The 21,991-nt window shown below is 45.8% G+C and overlaps 1 protein-coding gene across 1 annotated transcript in view; it reads right to left on the reverse strand.

Annotated features, from left to right (window-relative positions):
• Nucleotides 1-2,293: 2,293 nt before the first annotated feature.
• Nucleotides 2,294-21,991, reverse strand: part of ALK (anaplastic lymphoma receptor tyrosine kinase) — a 243,422-nt gene continuing 223,724 nt past the window's right edge. The window contains exons 20-29 of the mRNA XM_009333686.1: nt 20,914-21,100; nt 18,567-18,657; nt 17,565-17,629; nt 16,338-16,467; nt 10,018-10,115; nt 8,831-8,923; nt 7,009-7,110; nt 5,635-5,769; nt 4,965-5,055; nt 2,294-3,645 (exon numbers count right to left, since the gene is read on the reverse strand). Of these exons, the coding sequence (XP_009331961.1) occupies nt 2,941-3,645; nt 4,965-5,055; nt 5,635-5,769; nt 7,009-7,110; nt 8,831-8,923; nt 10,018-10,115; nt 16,338-16,467; nt 17,565-17,629; nt 18,567-18,657; nt 20,914-21,100 (1,697 nt within the window). The 3' untranslated portion in view covers nt 2,294-2,940. The remainder of the gene's footprint in view (nt 3,646-4,964; nt 5,056-5,634; nt 5,770-7,008; nt 7,111-8,830; nt 8,924-10,017; nt 10,116-16,337; nt 16,468-17,564; nt 17,630-18,566; nt 18,658-20,913; nt 21,101-21,991) is intronic.

Below are 21,991 nucleotides of genomic sequence, written 5' to 3' on the forward strand. Positions count from 1 at the left end.
TGTTTCTGAGTGCCAAGATTTGATTAGCGTCAATATTTACAAAACGTTCTTTGCAAACTGGGGTACTGTGCTTGGACAGCACACAGGGGTACCAAACTAAATGTTTGCTGTGGAGGAGCTCAGAGATGTTATGGCTGTTACATTAAAAATAAGCCCAAACTAGATTTCTGAAGTCCTCTGAATTCCAAGAGTTCAGAGGGGGAATTTAAAAAAAAAAAAACAAAACCACACCACAAAAAACAAAACCCCCCCCCCCCCCAACAAAGCATTTTACACTGGAGGCACTGGAAGGAAGCTTACTTAAAACCAACTGCTAGTGCTGAACAGTATTTACCTCAATGCACCGTACCCAGCAGACTGGAGAATTTCAGTAGTAATTCACCACTTCCCCTGACTAGAATTACCTCCTCACGTATTCCATAGGTAAGAAGCAGTAATGCGTTTAGCGCCTTCATTTTTTACAACTCCTATTATTCTGTAAGAGTATTTCAGTTGAAATTCTATGATAACTGCCCGGCACAAGCTGCAGAGCAGTGATCGTGCTATCACCATGGCTGGGGAAAGCCTGCCTTTCCTCCTTCACCCGCACAAACTTACAATCATCTCTTGCTGCTCGTGCTTTTAAAGCTTCTTTAGAAATGCTACCTTTAGCATAACTTGGCAGCTTATCTGCATTTGTGCAGCATCGGAGCTGCTGCCCCAGATCCAAGAATTAATAATTTCAGCTAGTCAAAGATCATTAACTTCTTTGCAATTTTTTGTTCTTGTGTATTCTTTAAGAACACTCATCAGTATACAGGTCAGATTCTGTCCTCAGTACCACGTGAGAGGCAGGGCAGCAAAAACTCAGGAGTGTGCTCCTGTGCAAAGAAGAGCTAAAGAAAACAATGAGGAGCTTGAGCCCTTCTGAAAATGAGAAAGCTGGAATATTGAAATGAAAATTGCCATTATATGTGAGTAATATACTAGTGTAAGAAATTGTTCTGATAGTGCTTACCTCCTGAATTAATTAGCTTTCCTGAGACTCTAGAAAACTACCCCATTGAATTTACTGAGCTAGAAAGAGAGAAACCACTGTGACACTAACACAGTCCTAAGCTAAGCTAGACAGAATTCCTCCCCGGTGGCTATTTCATGGCAAGAGCTGCGGGCCTAACAACCTTGGAGATCACAAATATTCTCTTAGTTCAAGCTAAAAAAGCCTGTGCGCAGCAGCAGAACACCCGAAGCATAACCCTCGTTAGCCCCACCAAGCCCACGCAGCAGCGGTGCAATGGAGTCCTAGCAGATGAACCTGAAATTCGGAGCAGCCCCTGACTCAAGCTTCCCAGCACAAGAGCACAGCCCCGTTAACCAACCACCACGCACAATTTTGGCACTCGTCTAAAAAAGGGTTTTAGTTCTGTGTATCATCAGAGATGTCAGAAAGGCAGGTGAGGAGAGCACACTACTGCCCCCCCCTCTTATGTTTTATTTACAAGGGTGGTGGCCCAAACCAAGCCCTCCGATTTCAATCTGCACATCTCAAAGGTGAGGAGTATGTATATGCGGATTCTGGTTTGTTCCCTTATGAAGATGGGAAGCTTACCTCAGTGTTTGGATCCAGGGCCAGATTCAGAGTCACTTCACTGAAATGAAGAGTCTTGGGCTGAAGAACACCTTCACGTTCCTCTGCTGATGCTCCAGTACACCCATTTCTATGGAAATAGGCACCCCTTTTTTGGATAGCATTCATGCTACAACAGCTCCTTGCAAGTTGAAGTTACTAATGCACATCTTCACACATGAATTATTTCCTACATCTATGTTTTGACAATACACTTAACTGGAATATTTTTCATGCACAAGGTGTACAAAATGAGTCAATGCAGTGTTTGTCTTTAAACCACTATCATACACATATTTTGTTAAAGGAACAAGGGCTCTAAACCCTTCAAATACAGACAGTATCTGGCATCCAGATTGTGGCACGATGTAGTCTTCCGCCTTTATGTTGTTGTTTGTACAGGGTATGTCAAAGGCTATTGTAAACCTCTGAGGTATGCAGGTGGCTGTCCATTTTCAGGGCATGGTGAAAGTTTCTCTCGTGACCATGGTCCTTTAAAACTTCACTTGACGCGCACAAGTTCCTGATGAAGGACATTCCTACTTTTGTAGGACAGAAGGAATTTTAAAGGGCTTTACTCAATTTTAGTGCTTAAGCACAGGAAAAAGAAAACAAAACAAAAAACCCAGCCCCCCCCCCCCCAACCCCAGAATGCCTCAGAGCATCTACACCTATCCTCCATGCTTCCTCTCTTCTCTCTTCCAAGCGATGCAGTATGACCAGTGTCTTTCTATTGCCCTGTCAACACCCCCATAACCGCTGTGCATTCAAGGACTTCCGAAGACTGGACTGTAGCTGGAACACAACTTGGGAATGTGCCATCGCGTCACCACTCAGTGCTGTTGTATCCTTTTTCGGTTTGGATAGAGGATGCTCTCCCCAAACCCACTACAACCTCTGCCAGCTGCAGGAGATCTCCAGCTGTTCCACGGCAACCACAAGTTTGGCACGGAAAACCCCAGACATGAAACACTCAAGGCAGTGAGCCGCGGCTTTACACTTAAGCAGAGAACGCACAACTGAGAAAAGCTCACAGGAAGGGCATGACAACAACCATGCGTATGAGTTGATGCAACAGCAGCTGGGCCTTGCAGTTAACATCTGGTTCCTGTATCCTCCCTCCCCCTTGTTTCTTTTACTGTATTGGGGCTCCGGTGATTTGAAGCCTCTCGCGTTAGTCAAAATTACAGCTTCGAGGGTGGCACTTTTGGAGCAAGTTGGCACAAAATGGAAGGTAATGCTGTCAGATCCCTTGCTCGTGGTGTATTGGGTAACAGGACATCTCTTCAAGGCTCAGGGGCCACAGGGGGGAAAGTCAAGAGAGTAGAGGGCTCTCACGGCCCCTGCTGGGTTATGTGGCTCTTGTTTCTAAGGACGGGGTCCTCGTAACTGCTAGCGCAAGGTGGCGTGGAGGCTTCCAAGGGTAAGCCCTGCTGTTGGTATCCATAGTTGACATTCCCACAGGGGAAGTGGCGGAGCCTAAAGAGAGGCACTTCTTTAACACTTGCTGTTAGGGAAGATGGCTCTAATAGCAGGGAGGAGCCTGGCAGCCTGCCAGTCACAATGTTGGGCCCCACAGTACAGTTTCCTTCCTGCCCCAAATTCTCCCTCTCGGGCATCTCCTTCTCCAGCAGAGAACTGTTTTTGCTGGCCTGCTTCTCCGCAAACCAGGAACCGTAGGTTGGATTCCAAAGGTTGGTGGGCTTGTTTCTGGAGCCCCGGCTTTTGTGCAGCTCAGAAGGGGGATTGGACTGGGCATAGGCCATGTTGATATGCCCCCCCGCTGAGGCTGACTGCACCTTCCCCGGCACTGGCGGTTCCAAGGCTCCCACTTTCCCTAGAGGTTTTCCAGCAGTGATGGCTGACGGCAGGGGTGGTGGAGATGGCAGAGTTTGCTTGTCGTCCTTTCTGTCTTGGTGTGTGGAGACCAAGAGAGGAGGAATTCCTTCTGGATTGTCGGGACGCATCGCTACCTTCTCCTCCTCCTCAGCTGATGGGCCATATTCTACTGGCAAAGCAGTGTTGATGACATCTGGATCCTGCCGGAGAGAACAATGAGAATTTCCTAAAGTCTGCTACCATCGTGCATACTCGGACTTGATTAAAAACCCAGCACATCTGACAGCTGTCATGCTATGATCACAGAGCATCGTTCCCACTACTCAGAGCCCGCATGCCGTGTGTAGAGGATGCCGACAAAATGCAGTTAGCCATGAGATGCAATGGGATACTCTCTTAAAAAAAGCAACTGTGAAACTCATCACAGAACAGCAGAAGCACAAAACCAATGAAAAACACTTTTTATGTCCGGCCAAATTTCCTGTGGGAATGTTGTTTTGGAATCTATATAATCTCAAAGTTCATAACATTCTCAGATAATATTGAGAAAGTTTCAGCCATGAAAGTATTGCCTTCACACAACAAGGGAGGAATGGGAATGCAGACAGAAGGCAATACTGGCAGACCCCTTGAAGCCTGAATCCGTAGGGACTGCGGTTCTGAGCTATTTAAGCAGTTTTGAAAATTAAACTGAGAGAAAACGTGGTCATCTGGGCAACCTTTAATTATTGCTAGACGCCATGGCAAGCTATAGAGAGCAGAAAACAGTGCCTCCCAATCCCATGATCCAAACACATGAAAAACAGACCAAGCCTCTGAAACAGCAAGGGAAAGCAAACTGACTGAGGCAAGTAACTGTGTGAGGCCACACAAGAAGCCTGCGCTGATGCAGGCAGCAAAACATTTTCCAAACTACTCCACTCCTCGTAAGCTAAAAATGGTGGTAAAAAATAAATAAATCGGATTTCGGCCTAGAAAGCCAGCCACATCCTTTCCCCGTTGCCTAGCCTTAGAATCCCCACTCCTTTAGCATGGCTGTCTCCACCTGCCTTCTCCAGCGCAGTCAGATTCAGAAAATTGCTGACAGCTGCAGAAGCCACCTGCAAAGGGTGCTCTGAGCCGGACCATTTCTGCTCAGTGCTGACCACATCTTAAGGGTAAACACTGGAATGGAGTGGCTGACATAAAGCACGTGAAGTGCGTACGGGTGCTGGCGTGCCTTAGCTCTTTTGCTTGTTGGAATCTGTGCCTTTATAAGCAGAAGCAGAACTACAGGTCTGCTATTTGTAAAGCTGGGTAAGTTTGTGTAAGCCTGTGCCTTTCAGCAGTGAAAGACAAGAAGGATCAACCACCAATGAGGTAAATATCCCAGCCACTGGTCGCAGGCTGACATCAGTCTCGCTGGAGTGCTGACTGCAGTAATGCGGTGCTGCCTTCTCATCTCGTGTTCTGGCTTGCCTAGACCACTCCTCAAGAACCCTCTCCACCCAACTCATTTGAGACGAATGAACACCAATACCTGAGTGCAGTACTCAATCCTCTCCAGGATTGTGGCAAAATTTGGCCGGTCTTCAGGCTGGTGCTGCCAACACTGGGTCATAATGCGATAACTGAAAGAGCAGAACGGGAGATGCTCATAAATGGCAGATCCTGTTGGTACCTAACAGCTAGTCACTGCAGCTTAGAAACCGTAAGCACGTATCACCACTCTTGACTTCTAATAAATAAGAGTGCTCTGCCTTCCCCAGAGTCGGACAACTGATGTACTGGTAACCACTGAAATGTGGTCACCAGCAGGGTTAAATCCACAGCACATCAGAGAAATAACTCGCCCACCCAAAAACCCTTGGACAATTCACTAAAGGTAGGCAGGGCTACAGATAATGGAGCCCAGTTTTCCCTACCTGTGAAGTCTTACGCACTTGCAGTTTCACAGCTAACCTAAGACACAGAAATATTGCACCCCCTTTGACCAAACAAGCAGTGGCCAGTACTTCTCAAAGGGGCCCTGAATTGTTCTCCAAAACAGACAGAAAAATTAAATAGTCGAGAAGTCACTGGCACTCAAGTCCAATAAGGCAGATCAGCCATGATAAGATCAATCTTAAAAGTCATTAACTTTTGACTAGAGAACAGCATTTGAAACAGAAACTTATTTGCATGAATATATCAAAGTTAAAATCTCATACACAGGGCCAGGGCAGTTTTTAGGTGGATCCATCCTTCCTCCATTGGTGACAAACTCCAGAACCTCCTGGTTACTTTTGCTAGGGTAGGGCATGTATCCCAAAGAGAATATCTCCCACAGCAATACGCCAAAGGACCTGAATACAGAAGCGAAGGAAAACAAGAAGTGAAGGATACGAGAATGACCATCACCGAGGGGCAATGCCCTTAGCTGCACTCCCATCAGCATTGCTCTTTGCAGTCTGTGCTCAGGCAGCTTGTGGAAATCACTGCTGCAGGATTCAGACATAAATAAGTTGCACAGTTGTAACGGTGGACTTTGCATCATTTAATGAATACTAGTAGCTAACTGTTAAGTGAGTGAAGTCTACGATATAGGTAGGTGAATATGGTTGCTTTGCCCTTGTACTCAGCACTGTTCAACTAGATGTAACAAATGTGAAAGTCAGGTTATGCTTTCCTGAGACATCAGCCACTGCTGGAGACAGGACTGAGTGAAGCAGTGGCCTGATCACTTATGACAAACTTTTTCTCTTGAATAAGCTGTATGAAATAACATGCCAGTGAATCCCCACTGATGCTCTGAGCCCCATAGCCCCTCCCTGTAGCTCAGAGTACAGTACAAACATTCCCTAGCTAACACCGCAGCCCTGGGCCTGTGTGGTGTGGCCTGCAAAACCCTGGGGACAATGGCTGGGACAGGACCCCCTCCAAAGCATTCACCTGGTCAGCTGCTTGGAAATCATGATCTTGTTGATTAAAATTGCAAAGAGCTATGTGCAGCAATGGGACACTCTTCTGCTTGGTGCTGAGACAGGCAGCAGCTCAGCTGTACGAGAGGGTGTACCTCCACCCCTCTGCTGGGGCTAGCTCAGGAGCTGTGTCCTGACCACCAGCCCCTTCCCCTCCACACATGTCCCAAGCTCTTGCCTCCTGCTCACCCAATCTCCCTCCCCCTCCTTGGGCCACCAGCAACTCAAGAGCTTACAGTGCTGCTGCAGGCCAGGAGAAAGATAAAAGCCACAATACGTGATGCCCTCCTCCCTCACTGGCAGCACGGATCCTGCCCGCAGTCTCCGGTGCCGCTTTCCTCAGTGTGGAACTAACGGTTTCCTCCCTGTAGCGGCAAAGCACCTGCATCTGCCCCAACCTCCCTTCCCTGCCTGCTCACCTCCCCAGCAGCACTCGCCTTTGCACGGGTCTGATCTTTCTGTTCCCCTGTCTCCTCCAAGATTACTGGCTCTGAAAGACCCAGCTTGTCTTTTTAGTAAAGAAGAAATGAACAAGAACGTGCGTTTTCTACAAAACCTTCACACTTGAGAAAAGTGGTTACAACACAGACAGACAGACCAGACAGAGAAGGAAAGGAAGCGCACCATGTGTCTGTTTTTGAGGTAAATATCCCTTCCATGAAAGCCTCAGGAGGCATCCATTTGACGGGCAACATTGCACACCCACCCTTCCGATAGTAGCTGGCTCTGCAAAGAACAAACAAAGAGTCAACCAAGAATTCAGAAAACGCCATTAATTTGGGATTTTTATAATTACAAATATTAAAATTATGAGCCAGAGGAGAGACTGATTTAGGCAAAACAGCATGGCAGAAAAAATGCTGAAGAGACCTGTTCCTTCTCACAAAAATAGTGGAAATAGGCAGACCATGGGACTGCTCTGATCTCCCTCGCTTTAGGCCTGGTCTGGTGAGCCCAAGTTATCCTTATCTGTGTGCATACTCCTAGTGAGCTACTCACACAGTAAACTGCTGCTGGCAGAGCCATCCTCCTGCACTTTTCAGCCACAGCAAGAGCTCCACTTCACCTCACATGTGGTCACCTAGAGCATCCTCACCAAAAATAAACAAAGCCTGTCCCATATGTACCCACTCTAAAGCACTGCAAGTGAAATCCAAAACCCTTTATAAGAATGAGGAGCTTGATGAGGAGGATGCTTGGCTATTAGAGCTGGGGCAGTGGTACAAAAACCACCTCCCTTGCTCCGAGACAGGAATTACATCAGTCCCTTAGTGTCGTCGTCATTTAAAATAAAACCTACAAGCCCCCATCCTGTGCTGGCAGCTGCAGGAGGCTGCTCATGCAAGCCGGTATCACTGTTCATAACTGCACAGCCTGAGCATCCAAAGGATATTCCTGGACACAGAAACGTGTGCAAACTTCAAAGGCACCTTTGAAAACTCAGCACCAAAGCATTAATCTTGGCAGTCGGTTCTGCTGATTGTGTGAGTGTGACAGGTGCTACTTTGTCCCAGCAGAGTCCCATCTGACAGTGGGGCAGAGTGGGGGCTCTTTGTGAAGGGAGAGAGAGGAGGGGGAAAAAAAAAGCAGCCGTGATACACCTGGGTTTTTGAAGGTAGCACTCTGTTTGCATCACCTCAGGCTGTGATACTGTCCGATCGCAAGCTAAGCAGAGCCAGGCCTAGCTTAGTAATTGCACAGGAGAATCCCGAAGCAGGAAGAAGAAGGCAAGGCACTGGAATAAACAGTGTGGGTGACTGAGTACAAGGCATTCCTTCCTCCGAGTCAGAGGCAAATCACTTCCTCAGCACAACAGGACATGGTGCTGCACCTCTGGAGGTGCCCTCTGGAAGATGAGATATCAAGCTGCAGCCCTGACTGCTCGTGGTCATTAAAGATTTCCTGGCACTTCTCGCAAGAGCAGAGTAGTTAACCCTGTGTCCTGGCTGAATTCCTGTTTGGGTGATTACATTTTCCTGACCTTCCTCTGCACCTTCCTCCTTTATCTGCAGTAAATTGAGGAGATTTACTGATGACACCAAACCGAAGGGGCAGGGGTAGTATCAAGGAGAGAGATTAAACTCAGAATGATTTGGGACCACAAAACAAAAGGGCACATCAATGCCATTCAGTGTGAAGAAAGTAAAGACAAGAAACTGAGGACAGAGTACAAGAGGGAGGAAAAATGCCTTCCATGCCCATCAGACTTCATTACCCAGAAGAAAGCTGTCAGGAGTAGGAAAAGTCTCCAGAGCACAGTTAAACTACAGGTGAAGGCAAACACCAAAAAAGCATTAGCTGGGATTCACCAGAGTGGGATCTCTCCACTCTCGCCTTGCTGAGGTTACGCAGAGCAGCACACGAGCCTGCTCTCCTGCACAAGCACTGCTCCTCCCTCATTTTAGCGAGCTTCCACTTGTGGATACCCTGGGCTTCGCTCTGCTACCTGTATATATCCCGGGCCATTCCAAAGTCTCCAATTTTAGCCACTCTCCCAGGCCCTCGACAGGTAAGGAGGCAGTTCCGGGCAGCAATATCCCTACAAGGAAAGGGAAGAAAAGCAACAGAAAGAGAAGAACCACTTAATCATTCGACAATTTTGCAAGCCAAAAAGAAAACGAAGAATAGTACCTACTTTCCTCAGCTGCAGAGAGCCCACAGCAGCCAGAAAAGTCAGTGTTTATGGATAACTAGTGATGTCCCGAATTCCAATCTACCCCAACAGCAGGAGCAGTTCTGCTCTTCAACATTTCCTCTTTAAACTTCACATAACATCTTCCAGCTGAAAGGATGGGCCTCCTGTGAGCCTCCCTTCACCCCAGGAACTATTTTAAAGTCTCTAAGGAGTTGCAAGCACTGGGGCTGATTTCAGCAATGTACTAGTCCCAACATCAAGCTGTCTGAGGAACGATCCACTGACCTGTTCCTAGCGTGCTCGTTCAAATATTGTCAAACAGGTGTCATACTGTCAGAGACAGGAAGAACAACAATGTGCCGGTGTTGCTCTGAAGACTGAAGGTATGGGCCTGAATCTGGGTATGCAGGTGAAGCTCCAGCTCCACCTCTGCTGGGCTGAAGTAAACCTTGAGATCTGAATAACATGGTGGCATACCTTGTGGGTAACTCTTTCAGAAGAGTCAACAACGATCTCTCTCTACTCATCTCTACTCAATGGGCAGAATTTTAGACACTTGCCAAACACCCTGTTCTGCAGGAGCAGGTAACAATAGTCACAGGTGTTGCACTTCTGGCTGTACTTGTACAGCCATTCTTCGAGAGGGAGAAGAAAAGCGTTCCAGAATGAGCAGAAAGGCACTAAGCAAAATTCATGATGGGGAGAGCTTTGAAGACTTCTGTCACGAGATTGTGTTTCCATTTGCAGAGTAGCCAAACAGGTTGCACAAGCACAGGCACTGAGACAGTGCTCAGGATCTTTGGTAAAACTACACACCTCCGCAACCTGATTTATAGCAGCTTTTCTGTTAATTGCTTCTACTCTGATTTAGCTACCTTGTTTAAAGGTATCCAGCCACTAGAGTGCAGCAGGACATAAACATATCAAGCAGGGCATTATGAGTCCGTGCCGGCCTGTATGCAAGTCATGCCTATGCTGACACAGATGTGTTCACCTACCTGTGAATGAAGTGGTTCTCCTCCAGGTACTGACACCCACAAGCAATATCACGAGCCACGTGGAGCAAGTCCAGCATGGAAAGGGAGGAGGGCTGATTCTGCCAAAAGACAAGGGACAAACGTGGATTAAAGGCAAGAACATGGCATGATTCATCACTGATACAGCGCTGGGAATTCTCCAACAAGTGACATAGCTCAGATGTTAATGCACAAAGGGATTACAAAAAATGTGCGAGAGTTCATATCCATGAACTATGCAAAGGATGTGCAGGCACAATGTCATACAGATCCCAGGGACAGAATCGGAACAGCTGGATCTGACTTTCCAGCTCCATTGGGATGCCCCTGTAAGAATTTCCCCCAGTTCTCACGGGAGACGCTTCTGAATTTTCAGCATGATTTTTGACGAGATCTGTAGCCTGAACTGGTCCTCACTCCGTTTCTTTGTATAATTGCTAGCTCTTCTCTAAAGTCACCTTGAACAATGAGAATGACATTTTGTATAACGGCATGAGTCACATTTGCTCTTTCCCACATCTGTGTAGGTTTTATCTTGCCCCTCAGAGCACTGACAGAGGTTTGCGTAGCCAACGGCTATGGAAGACTAAGGCTGCCAACTCCTTGTTCCTGCCCCTCTGATGAAGTCTACAGCGCTTGCCAGCAGGAGCCAGATGCTTTAGTGAAAAGGGCAGGCTTAGCACCAGCTCGCGTTTGCCAGCCTCTGAAGCCAAACCATCAGCTTCTGCACTGAGGTGTGAATCAGTGATCCCTGCAGCCAGTCCTGTGGGGGAGGAGGAAATCGCTGCTGCCAGTGGGGTGATGACAAACAACGGGGTGGCAGTGAATGCTTATTCCACAGCAGCCATTTGCTACCTAAGTGTTTACCTGTGGCCTTAGTTATTGGACCAAACAAGCCTATTCCACCCTCTAGCTCTCTCTCATGACACCTACCATTCTGCCCAGTGCCCAAAAGGCACACCTGCCTATGGGTCTCTCCCACTGATGCACAAACCAGCACGGGTTCTCTAGCGACAGGGACTGCTGGCTCTGCCAGCCCTTCTGTTGTGATGAAACATATCTCCAGACTGATGCAATGCAGTGCTGGCCATCCCATCTGATCTAAACCACTGCTAACTGGGACTGGAAATAAGTCCAGGCTCTGCAGCAGGCAGCAGCCAGTAGTTAAACAGTGGGCGTTGGCTAGTAAAACCTAAAAAAGTCTTAACGTCTTCTGAAGAGATTAGGGAAAAACCTGGCCTCAATACTTGACTAATGAAATAATTGAAAAATGCTGCATCTCTGTTTTTTCCAGTGCAGTGCCATAAAACAAAATCATTTGTGACTATGTATCACCTGCCTATATTTTGGTATTTACACAGTATAGTTTGTCGCATATATAGACTTAACTGATGCTTTAAAACACCGGACTGTGTCTCCTCCTAAACCTTTCTTTTTGTAGAGTAACCATTTCCTGAAAACATAAAGCCTCTCCCCCGCAGCTTTTGTGGGGAGGGGGGAATAATCTTTTTTACCTCTGTGAGTTAAAGTGACTCACCAGCTACACAAGATGGCTACAGTAAGAAAGGCTGCAGATGCCTTCTTTTTCCCTTTCAGAGCATAACCAAAGGGAAATGAATATCTCGATCTACCCATTCCCTCCTCTTCTGAGCAAGGGTCAGAAACCTGAAGTGAAAACCGAGTAAAAAGCCCAATTCTTTACTGTGCAATCGATTCCAGACCTGAGCTATGTTGCAAGGCAGTCAGTAGGCTGAAGCCACAAGCTGATTTGAACAGCATAGCTTTTCTCTCTTTTTCCATTCCTTCCCCTCCTTGGATGAATTCCTTCCACCTTTTATTTGGCTAAATACAGTCCTAAAACAGATGTGACTGCCCAGCCAAGGACAATTTAGCCATGTAATTTGTTTGAAAAATGGAGGTTTGGGATTCATTTTGCAAGGGGAGCAGCCTTGAGACACCAAAGGATTCACTTTACAGTCTGTGCTCCCCAGATGAATGGACAATGCCAGCTGCAATGCACCGCTGCTCAGAGCAGTGGGCATGCTGGAAGCACTAGTGTGATACCTCCCTGGGTGAGGCTTAATCTTGCTAAAGGTGAATGAAATTCTGTGTATTGTTCAGCGTAATCACTGCTCTATGCAACAGGCTGCACAACACAAAAGAGGGGAATAATTTATCTGTATACGATTTATCTTCCAAAGCTGTTCTTTGATTGCTGTGCTGCGTGTGAGAAAGATCAGCACTGAGCTTCCCAGAATGGACAATTCTGCAACACTCATAATGAGCGAAGGCTCCGATTCCAGGCGTCTCTGAATCTATGGGACTGCCTCTCTCCAGATGAGGGGGAAGGGGTAATCCTGTAATAGATGTGAAACTTTATCAGAAATGGAACACAGAAACCCTTCAGGGCTGTAAACTCTGGACCCATGGAGAAGTATGAATCTGAAGCTTACGGAGTAGGCCTGGCTGGCATAAACTGACAATATTCCACAAGAGTCACTGGTATTGTATCAGTGATGTTGGATGAACATTCGGCTTACATATATGATTGTTCTTGCTTAGAGTCCAGAAAAATCATTACGTGTGGGCTGAACATTGCTGTCATTCTTTACATGAAGAACACATACGAACAACATGCAATAACTTGTGCTGGCAGCATCTTGATCTCCCATTAAGTTGGATCCCATGTCCTGATACCTCCTGCGGCAGCTCCAGCTTCCCATTTCATGTCCCTCGCAATGTCTTAAGTTCCCCCTTCCATCACTTCACCTTCTCCTCCACCATTCCCTCTGCTCCCTTCCAAGCTTTTCAGTGGCTGAGTGCACGGCAGCATGCTGCGTGTATCTTGCTCCAAGTCACACAGGTTCTTGCTGGCCAGTGGCAAGCCAAACAAGACAACTGTTCTGCTCAGTGGATGCTCTAGTGTGGTGCTTTCTTTTTCCTGAAGCCTTGGAATTAATGCCAAGTTAATGCCTTTCACACCTCTATTAAATTTGACTGAAACTGGCAAATGAATTTGAAGTTACTGGCAGGGGAGTCAGTCAGAGCAACTGGGGGATGAAGGTAGACAATGAACACGTAAACCCCTCTTTTGCAATCAGGCTGAAAGCAGAAGTAGGTGGGAAAGACAAGGTAGTAAGGAAATCAGCTGGAAAATACAAAACTGGAAAAAAACAAGGGGAAATGACAACAGTAATTCATATGGTGCTTACTGCACAGTAAGCAGTGCACCTCTGTTACTGAGTCAGTCAGCTAGGTCTTGTGTGTTCAATTAATTCCTGTTGGAAGCAAAGCTCATCGAAGCCTGTTTACTCTGCACTGTTCCCATCTTTCCTTTCCTTTAATGGGCCTGGAAAACTAGATGTCCAGTCTGCTATGCCTACCTCCCGCCTGTCTTCCTTGAATGAGCGATAGGAGAAACGAAGCAGCTCAGGGTTCATTAAGAGCAGTGCAAAGATACATCCAGCAGTACTGAGCCACGGGCCTTATGTACAGGGACACTGTCACACCTCAAGTATATGCAGAGGGTAAATCCACTTCCACAGCTGGATCCCATACTTCACATTTTTCAACGCTTCACATGCATCTAATCTCTCATCAGTCAGTCTCCTAGCCTCATTGTTTCTGAGCCAGCAGTCAAATGTGCAGCAGAGGCTGATTTCTCAGCACTCACAGGTGCCATTAGCCCCGCAGAAGCTGCCCCTGCAGCCAGACAATGAATTACCCTGTCATTCTCACCAGGCAGCCACTACATGGGATGGTAGCAAAAGCAGGGCAAGGCTGTTAAAAGGTGTTAAAAGTGGAGCAGAAATGATCTGTGTCTGCACACGGTCAGGCTGTCTACATTCACCCAACTGTTAAAGAGGGACTGGAAACTGTTTTTCTGAATCAGTTCCAGCTTGCAACTGCCCATCTGCATTTGAACCTCAGCTTTCCCAAAGTGTGACAGGCATGGGACAGAGCAGAAAACCGCAGCATCAGTCCCACGTCTGCTTCAGTCCTGGTAGCAAGTTAAATGCAGGAATAGGGGAGGATCTTCAAGGTGCTGGGAACAGTCCCTGTGTGTAGTAGTAGTCAGTCCCTGTGTGTAGTAGTAGTTATGGTCAGTCTCGGATAACTTCAAACAGGTCAGGAAAGACAAGGAAAGAAGAGGAAAGGAGAGACTGTGAAGGCATAAAGAGAAATACCAAGGAAGTAATGTATGCTGTGCCTGGAGTGAACCATCCACCTTTTCTGACATAGATTTCACAGGGGTTCCACAGCGCTACCACTAACAGAAATGGAAGCCCTGGCATGCAAGGAGAAACTCATGACTGGGGTAGGGGCAAACAGAAAGAAACCCCTCAGATCAGAAGGCTCCCATGGCTGCATCCTATAAAGATTAAGGGCTTTCCATCCACAAAAGCAACTGGTTCATTTTACTGCAAGTAGGTAAAAATGCCTGCTGTTCAGGACTAATGTTCTGGGTGCTTCCTCACAAGATCCTGATTGTTACTGGGCTGGCTTCTCTGTCTAATTTAACGAGCCAAAAAGATGTTTCCATTGCAAAGTGATGGATGCCCTTGCCCTACGCCATCCTGTTTCACCTGCCACTTCACATATCGAGCACAGCCCGTCCTGGCAGTTCTGAACAAAGCACCTACCAGGCAGCATACCTTGCCCATGCCATTTTGCTCTGCACCGGGAGAGAGCAGAGCCCACATTGCAAAACATGAATTTTCCCATTCACCTACCACCAAGTTCAGCCCATTTGTATGAGCTGACAAGAGCATCTCTAGGTGCTACAGAAAACCAACCTCTATTTATAAAGACTGCTTGCTCAGATTTCAAACATCTTGACTTTCTGGGTGTTTAGCCTTATTATCCAGGCAGGAGCCACTTTATTGCAACCTATCCAAGACTGCGGTGCTCCTGAGCAACACAGACCATTTTATATGTCTGAAAACCAGACTGCAAGGAAAAAGTACAAAGTTTCCAGATGCCTCGAGGAAGAATCTTATTTATATCTGTTAGAGCCAATTTGTGTCTCTCTTGTACTGATAAAATCCAGCATTTTGCTCTGTGTCAAAGAAATGTAGAGACAAAGTGTGAAGCTGGGCCCTGGTGCTAAACTTCAACAACATCTGGATGCCTTTCTGATCCAGGGACTCAGAGCAAACTTTATTCTTCTGAAATACTGATTCCTCTCTAGAAGTCGTAATTTATTTCTCACCCATTTCTGACTGACTGTCATTTCCTATTGATGCTGATTTCAGTGGGAAAATCTTTAAAACTCTGGACTAAATGTATTTGCTATTAAGTGTCCTGGTTTCAGCTGGGATAAAGTTAATTTTCTTCCTAGTAGCTGGTAGAGTGCTGTGTTTTGGATTTAGGATGAGAATGATGTTGATGATAACACACCGATGTTTTAGCTGTTGCTAAGCAGTGCTTACACTAGTCAAGGACTTTTCAGTTTCTCATGCCCTGCCAGCAAGAAGCTGGGAGGGGGCACAGCCAGGACAGCTGCCCCAAACTGGCCAAAGGGATATTCCATGCCATATGACGTCATGCTCAGTACATAAATTGGGGGGAGTTAGCTGGGGGGTGGTGACCGCTGCTGGGGGAACTGGCTGGGCATCGGTCGGCAGGTGGTGAACAATTGCATTGTGCATCACTTATTTTGTGTGTTCTTTTATCATTATTATTATTTTCCCTTCCTTTTCTGTCCTATTAAACTGTCTTTATCTCAACCCACAAATTTTACTTTTTTTTTTTTCCTCCCCAATTCTCTCCCCCATCCCACTGGGGCAGGGGGAGTGAGCCAACGGCTGTGTGGTGTTTAGCTGCCTGCCGGGTTAAACAACAACACTATTAAGTCAACAGCTCCAGGCCGGATTCTCTCCTTGCCTATGTCAAACTTGCACTAACAGATATCCACAGAAATGCACCTGATCAGCAGTTTAAACAATGGATTTGTCATTACTAGCCCAATGCTTCACCCCCAAGCTGCCCCCAGCTGGTGTGAGGAAGGTAAGAGTAGAGTTTAAGTATTTTTTTTTAAGCTTTGATTTTGTTCTTTCTTTCAATAGTATCTGCAATGCTATCTAGCAAAGTCCAGGGATGAGGCACCTCTGCATAGCTGCAGCAGCATCTGTTCCCTATACATCTGTGTCCTGCCCCCACAGCGGTCTTTTAGCAACAGAAATTTTCTGACCCTCTAAAATGCTGGGAAATAGTAGCTGCACGGATCAGCTCTTTTATAGTTATGTATTTGCCTTGTGGCAGCAGCTTACTAAATAAAATTCAATTTTCTCTTTTCTTACCGGTCTAGGCCGCGTCTCTCTCAGGAATGATTTCAGGTCACCTCCAGCCATGAGCTCTAGCAGGATGAAACGGGGCAGTGCCTGCAAACTCACCCCGATACAGCGCACAATATTCTGGTGGTTGAACTTGCTGTGGAGACAGGGAGACTCAATTATGGAGCAACTTCGATCCAAAAAGCACAATTGTAGAAAAAGGATCAAAATATTTTGCTGCGGGGAATGTTGTTTTTTTTTTTCCCAGAAAGTAACAAATCTCAAAGGTAGAGTAACTGGATAAAGCTAAAGCGCTACCCCTACGCTCTGTGTCTGTCTGCATAGTGCAGAAACAGAGGTGGGGAAGGAGTAGCTTTTGGCTGCTTTTCCTCTTCCTATTGTAGAAAAGGATCAAAATATTTTGCTGCAGGGAATGTTGTTTTTTTTTTTTTTCCCAGAAAGTAACAAAGGTAGAGTAACTGGATAAAGCTAAAGCGCTACCCCTACGCTCTGTGTCTGTCTGCATAGTGCAGAAACAGAGGTGGGGAAGGAGTAGCTTTTGGCTGCTTTTCCTCTTCCTATATTCTGCATCCTTTTTGGGCTACAGCAAGACTTGTGGGCCATAGGAAGCAGAGAATGTCTGATAACAGAGAAAAGTCTGCTCCCAGTTTCCCCATCCAAGGGGCAGAAGCTGGGCTAGGGCAGAGTTGTTCCAAATAACATACTGACAGAGGGATCTGCTTACGTAGGGGATATTCCTCAAGGTCTAGTCTCTAATACTTCCTCATTTCTCCATACCTCAATGTCACAGGAAACTATTTCCATGGATTCTAGGACTCAGTCACTGACATGTGACATGACAGCAGCATTAAGTCAATGCCATCTGTTAGTTTTGACTAGTCAAACCCAAACTCCTAAGGTTTGTTTCTACCTCGCGTTCTGATCTCTAAGAGAACTCAAAGGATCCTATTATCAATTCTGAAAACTGGGCCTAAAGATTTTCACTTGGATAATGAAAACCAGTGTGGACCCTCTTGAAAATTTAGCCCTTAATCATCTGGTGCCTCTTCATTTGTAAGAAGGATAAAAAAGGATGGCAATGCCTATCCTTTTTGTAAAATACTACAGCCATGCGCTAAAACTACTGTATAGATGTGTTGCGTGGACATCACCTCTCAAAGCACCTTTTTTCTGTAAAGTGTGGGCTGGGCTTTGCAAGCCTACACAAGTGCTGTTCATCTTATTCATACACACCTAATAATGAGAGCTTCCATGAGGAAGTCCAGCTCATCTTGCTCCGAACACACTTCTGGCAATGTCTGGAAAAGAAGGAACAGGTTCACAAGATGAAGATATTTAAACTTACAGATGTAGAACACCTGGCACAACCAAAAGTACTAACATTGTCTGCAGCAATCCTTGTTTCTCTAAAAGAAACCTCACTCTAAGATAATAGCTAGACCATTACTAAACTAGGCTGTGAAGCCTGTTGAAAGGTAAAGATGAGAACACATGGCCCATCAACGCCACTGTCATCTTCCTCCCAGCAAAGGAAATAGCCCAGAGTGCACAGGGAAGAGCGCTCAATATATGGGACTCTGCTCTATAGAGGATGAGGAATGAGACCACAGTTCCTGAGCTCTCTGACAGTTCAATACTCCTACCTCCCAGCAAGACTATGAACTATAACTAGCAGTAGGACTGTGCTGCTGTGTAACCTCTAGGAGAAAACAAGCTAGCTAGGCTGCTGAAGGCCTGGAGAACCCTACCAGGGTCTCTTAGCTTCACATCCAGTGCATATCCATCCTGTAATCCCTGGAAAACCAGCCACCTCCTACCTGCAGGCTCTTTGATTTATGTGCCAGCTGCTCTTGGCCCTGGCACAAGACAAAAGTCTTGTGAAGACTTTTGGCCTCTGACTCAAAGGCTTTGGACAGATTACCACACCAGGTGTAGCATGTGGAGGATGGACAGAGGATGGATTTATTTCTCATACCTGCAGTCTACTGCAGCTGTATGGGAAATCTTTGCCTATTTACTACTTACAGACCTCTTTTAATAATCTCACAAGCCCATATGCTACAAGCTGTACCATCACTATGATGGATTAAAGTGTTGCAAGAGAGTAGCAACCTTTCTAGCCACATCCTTCAGTGCTATAGTAATGCTTAATTCATCTTCAATTTTATAATGCATTGGGACTCTTGGGTGAAAGGTGCATGAAACCGTCATGATAACTCATACACTGTCACTTACTTTCACAGCCACCTGCAAGGGAGTGGGGTCGCTGGGGATCCCTGCCACCTGACCTTCATATACCTCACCAAAGGCTCCGTGGCCCAAACCCCTGGACAGACCAGAGAAGACAAGAAGGTTTTACTACAGAGAACACACATTATAACACTGTGGTCACAGCTCACAGAACGGGCTCACGATTTTCATGGTAGTGAAACAGGGAGAACGGGATATTGACACTGACGATACCACCCCTCACACTATGCAGGGGGACCAGACCTTGATGCGATCTTTCCTGGACCTACAATGTATTTAATAGGTATGGAAAGCAATCCTCAAAAGTGAACAGTCGCCCTCCCCCGTGAAATCAAGCTGCTGGCACTGCGGCGTGTAATGGATAGCACTCTTCTATGGGCTTTGGTGTCAGTGCTCTAGTGGTGGGTGCTCCAAAACAGGTCAATAAAGATAGGTTTTAAGTCTTGGTGTTCCTACACCCTAAACACATTAACAGCTCCCACGATGTTTATGCATCACCATTAAAGAAAACATTGAACAAGAAACTAGGAAGCACAATGGTTCTCAAAGGACCTGAATTCTAAACCAAGTATCTTTTCCTGATTTATTTTGTGATTCTGGGTAAGTACCTTAGCCAGTAAATGGTGATGATAGTGCTTTGTAAAGCACTCGGCTCTAGGTATTCGTGCTGAGAATCGTTTCTGGCACTGATCATATTATGAAATTTACAGATTTATTTTGAATAAGGGTACAAGAAAAAGAGAAAGGAATTAAAGTAATCATACAACAGATCCCATCCTATGTCCTTGTGATACAGATTTTGCGTACCTGTCTACTCAGTCTTCACTGACTTAACGTTAAGTCAACTGGTACAAAAATAGCTTTACCACATAGGTGGCATGTCATAACAACATAGCAAACTCTGGCAGAGAATGAGGCTGCATACCAGATCCCGAGTCCCTCTTAAACCTGCATGGGCTGCACATCAGGCAGTAGCAGTTTGAGCCTCTAAAAGACATTCCTGCATCTCGGTCCGGGTAAAAGGCTCTCAATAAGGCTCTCTTCTACAACACGCACTTTTGTGGTAGAGCCAGGTCTGGCCTGAGAGCTGCACCGATTCTGTTCTCTGGTCTATCGGTGGACTGTTTTTGCATGGGCTGTTGCCCTCCTGTCCGTTCAAACAGGTGCTGCTAAGGGCAATCTGCTCTGTTGTTGCTTAAGCTCTGTCTGCAGTTTTGACAGGATAAAGACCAGTCTAGGCAGTGAAACCATAGTGAGGACTTGCGTTGCCTGTGACTCAACCACTTCTTTTAATAACGTTTTGTAGGTGTCAGCTTGAGACACTATTCTTGGCTACGCCTGACCAACTTATTACAAACTGAGGATATAAACCAGATCTCTACAGCTCATAACTCACCCTCCTCCCCAAAAGCTCACCTTCCCTGCCCTTATCAATTCCCAGCTGTATCCTCTGCTCTCTGCAGCTTGCCACACTTCAAAAATCCTTTCAGAGCCCAAGTGACAAAGGCAGCAGCAGCACAGGGTACACTGGAAACTTCCAGATGCAGTCCAGCAAGACGTGCAGGTAAGAGGGAATGAGATAAGAGACAGCAAAACGTTGCAGTAGACTAAACTGTTACCTAGCATCATCTTTTTTAGCACCGTAAGCTCCCTAGTCTTCCAAGCTCTCCTGCTTCCATTTCTTGGCTTTTTGTGTAAAGCTGCATGGTACAAGAGTAATGTCACATTCACAAGTGGCATGCACTGTATCCTGCAGTAGACCAAGGTGGGAAAGAACTCTGAACGTTCAAGTTTTTCTTAAGAGACTATTTTGACCTTTCCAGAAGTTCTGATCTAGACATGACTATCCTGCTGGCTTTATATTCCTGTCTTTTTAATACTGTCTGGCAGTCTCAAACCCATTGCTTTTCCTGCTATTGTACTTAAGGATGTCATTGTCTTTACCAAAGATCCCATCAAAGACTTTAAAAGAGCCTCCCACAAGCCTCAGCCTTCCCAGCATTTCATCAGTTAATACGGGAAACAGGCCATTCATTGCACGGTCTGCAAAAGATGGGTCTGAATTACTGGTGATGACTCTTCAGTTCCTCTCATAATCCCAGAAGATTAACACTGCACCTGTAAAAGGTCAAGGAGACTGCCAAAGTCTAGTCCCCTCCACACAAGCCTAACTACTGCAGCTTTACATCTTTCTTATGAAAAGGGGCATGAGTCTACAAGTGCATGAGAATTTGTACGTGCCCGCACAAAGACATGAGTTCACATCTGTGTAAGAGAGCCAGCATACGCAAGTGTATAGTGTGAAGCATGGGGAAGGCAAAGATGAATTTACCGGATGAGGGAGATGTTTTTTCGAGGCACTTCTTTGAGGTCACTAATGGATGTGGTCTTTCCTGCAAAGCAGTAGTTGGGATTGTAGTCTGTCATGATAGTGGAGGTACGCAGCTTGCTCAGCTTATATTCTGGGCTCTGTAACTCCATCTGCATGGCTTGTAGCTCCTGGTGCTTCCGACGATATACTAAATACGGAGAACACAGTAAACCAGAGATACAGATTGACTTTGGAACAGGACAGCAACCGTGCAGCACGTCTCACTGGAATTCACTGTGTGGCCAAATTTCAGTGAATCAAACCAGACAGTGACACCGTCATATTTCTGTACATCAAATAATTACAGATAGAAAATGGAATCTGAAGTTATCCAGAAACCTTTGATTTACACATCTTATGAAGAAACAAGCTTGCTCATGAACTGTTTGGAAGAAGTAAAATGAATTTCATTTGCAGAGATCTCTGATTTCAGAGGTCTCAGGTTTTTGTTTTGTTCTATTTAACTGGATCTTCCAAGTATGAGTCCAGTTCCAAACTTGAGGGAGTCGGGTTATAACCAACTTTCCTAAATCACGTAGAAATGACTAAAATCTGAAATGAATTATTGCATTATATTGTTCAAAATGGATAGACTAAACTGTTACCTCAGAATAACACATTGTACATAAAACTAGCTCATTTTGCAAAACTTCCTCTGTTTCTAAACAGAGTTGGACTAAATTTGAAATCAGTTTATGGTAGTGTTATACTCCTTGAATCACTTCACTGATACTTCTGAAACGCCATTAGAAATCACAACTTGAAAGAAGACATCCTGTGGATATTCCTTGAAATAGTAATTCATATTGCAGTATTTTTTTCAAAGCAAGATGCCAATCGTGAGCAGGTTAAATCAGTATTACCCTTACTATTGATTTCTGTGGGAGCTGGATTGAGCCCAAAGACTGTGACGGTAATAGCTATTGCATCTTCTTCAGCAGATGTTGCTCAGGGGAAGAATTTAAGGAGTAAACATGGACTCGCAAAGGCAGACGGATGTAATGACCTATCCACAAACCCTTCCTGTCCTCCATTTTCC

This window comes from Pygoscelis adeliae, unplaced genomic scaffold, assembly GCF_000699105.1.
Source record: "Pygoscelis adeliae isolate BGI_AS28 unplaced genomic scaffold, ASM69910v1 Scaffold1, whole genome shotgun sequence".
Lineage (NCBI taxonomy): Eukaryota > Metazoa > Chordata > Aves > Sphenisciformes > Spheniscidae > Pygoscelis > Pygoscelis adeliae.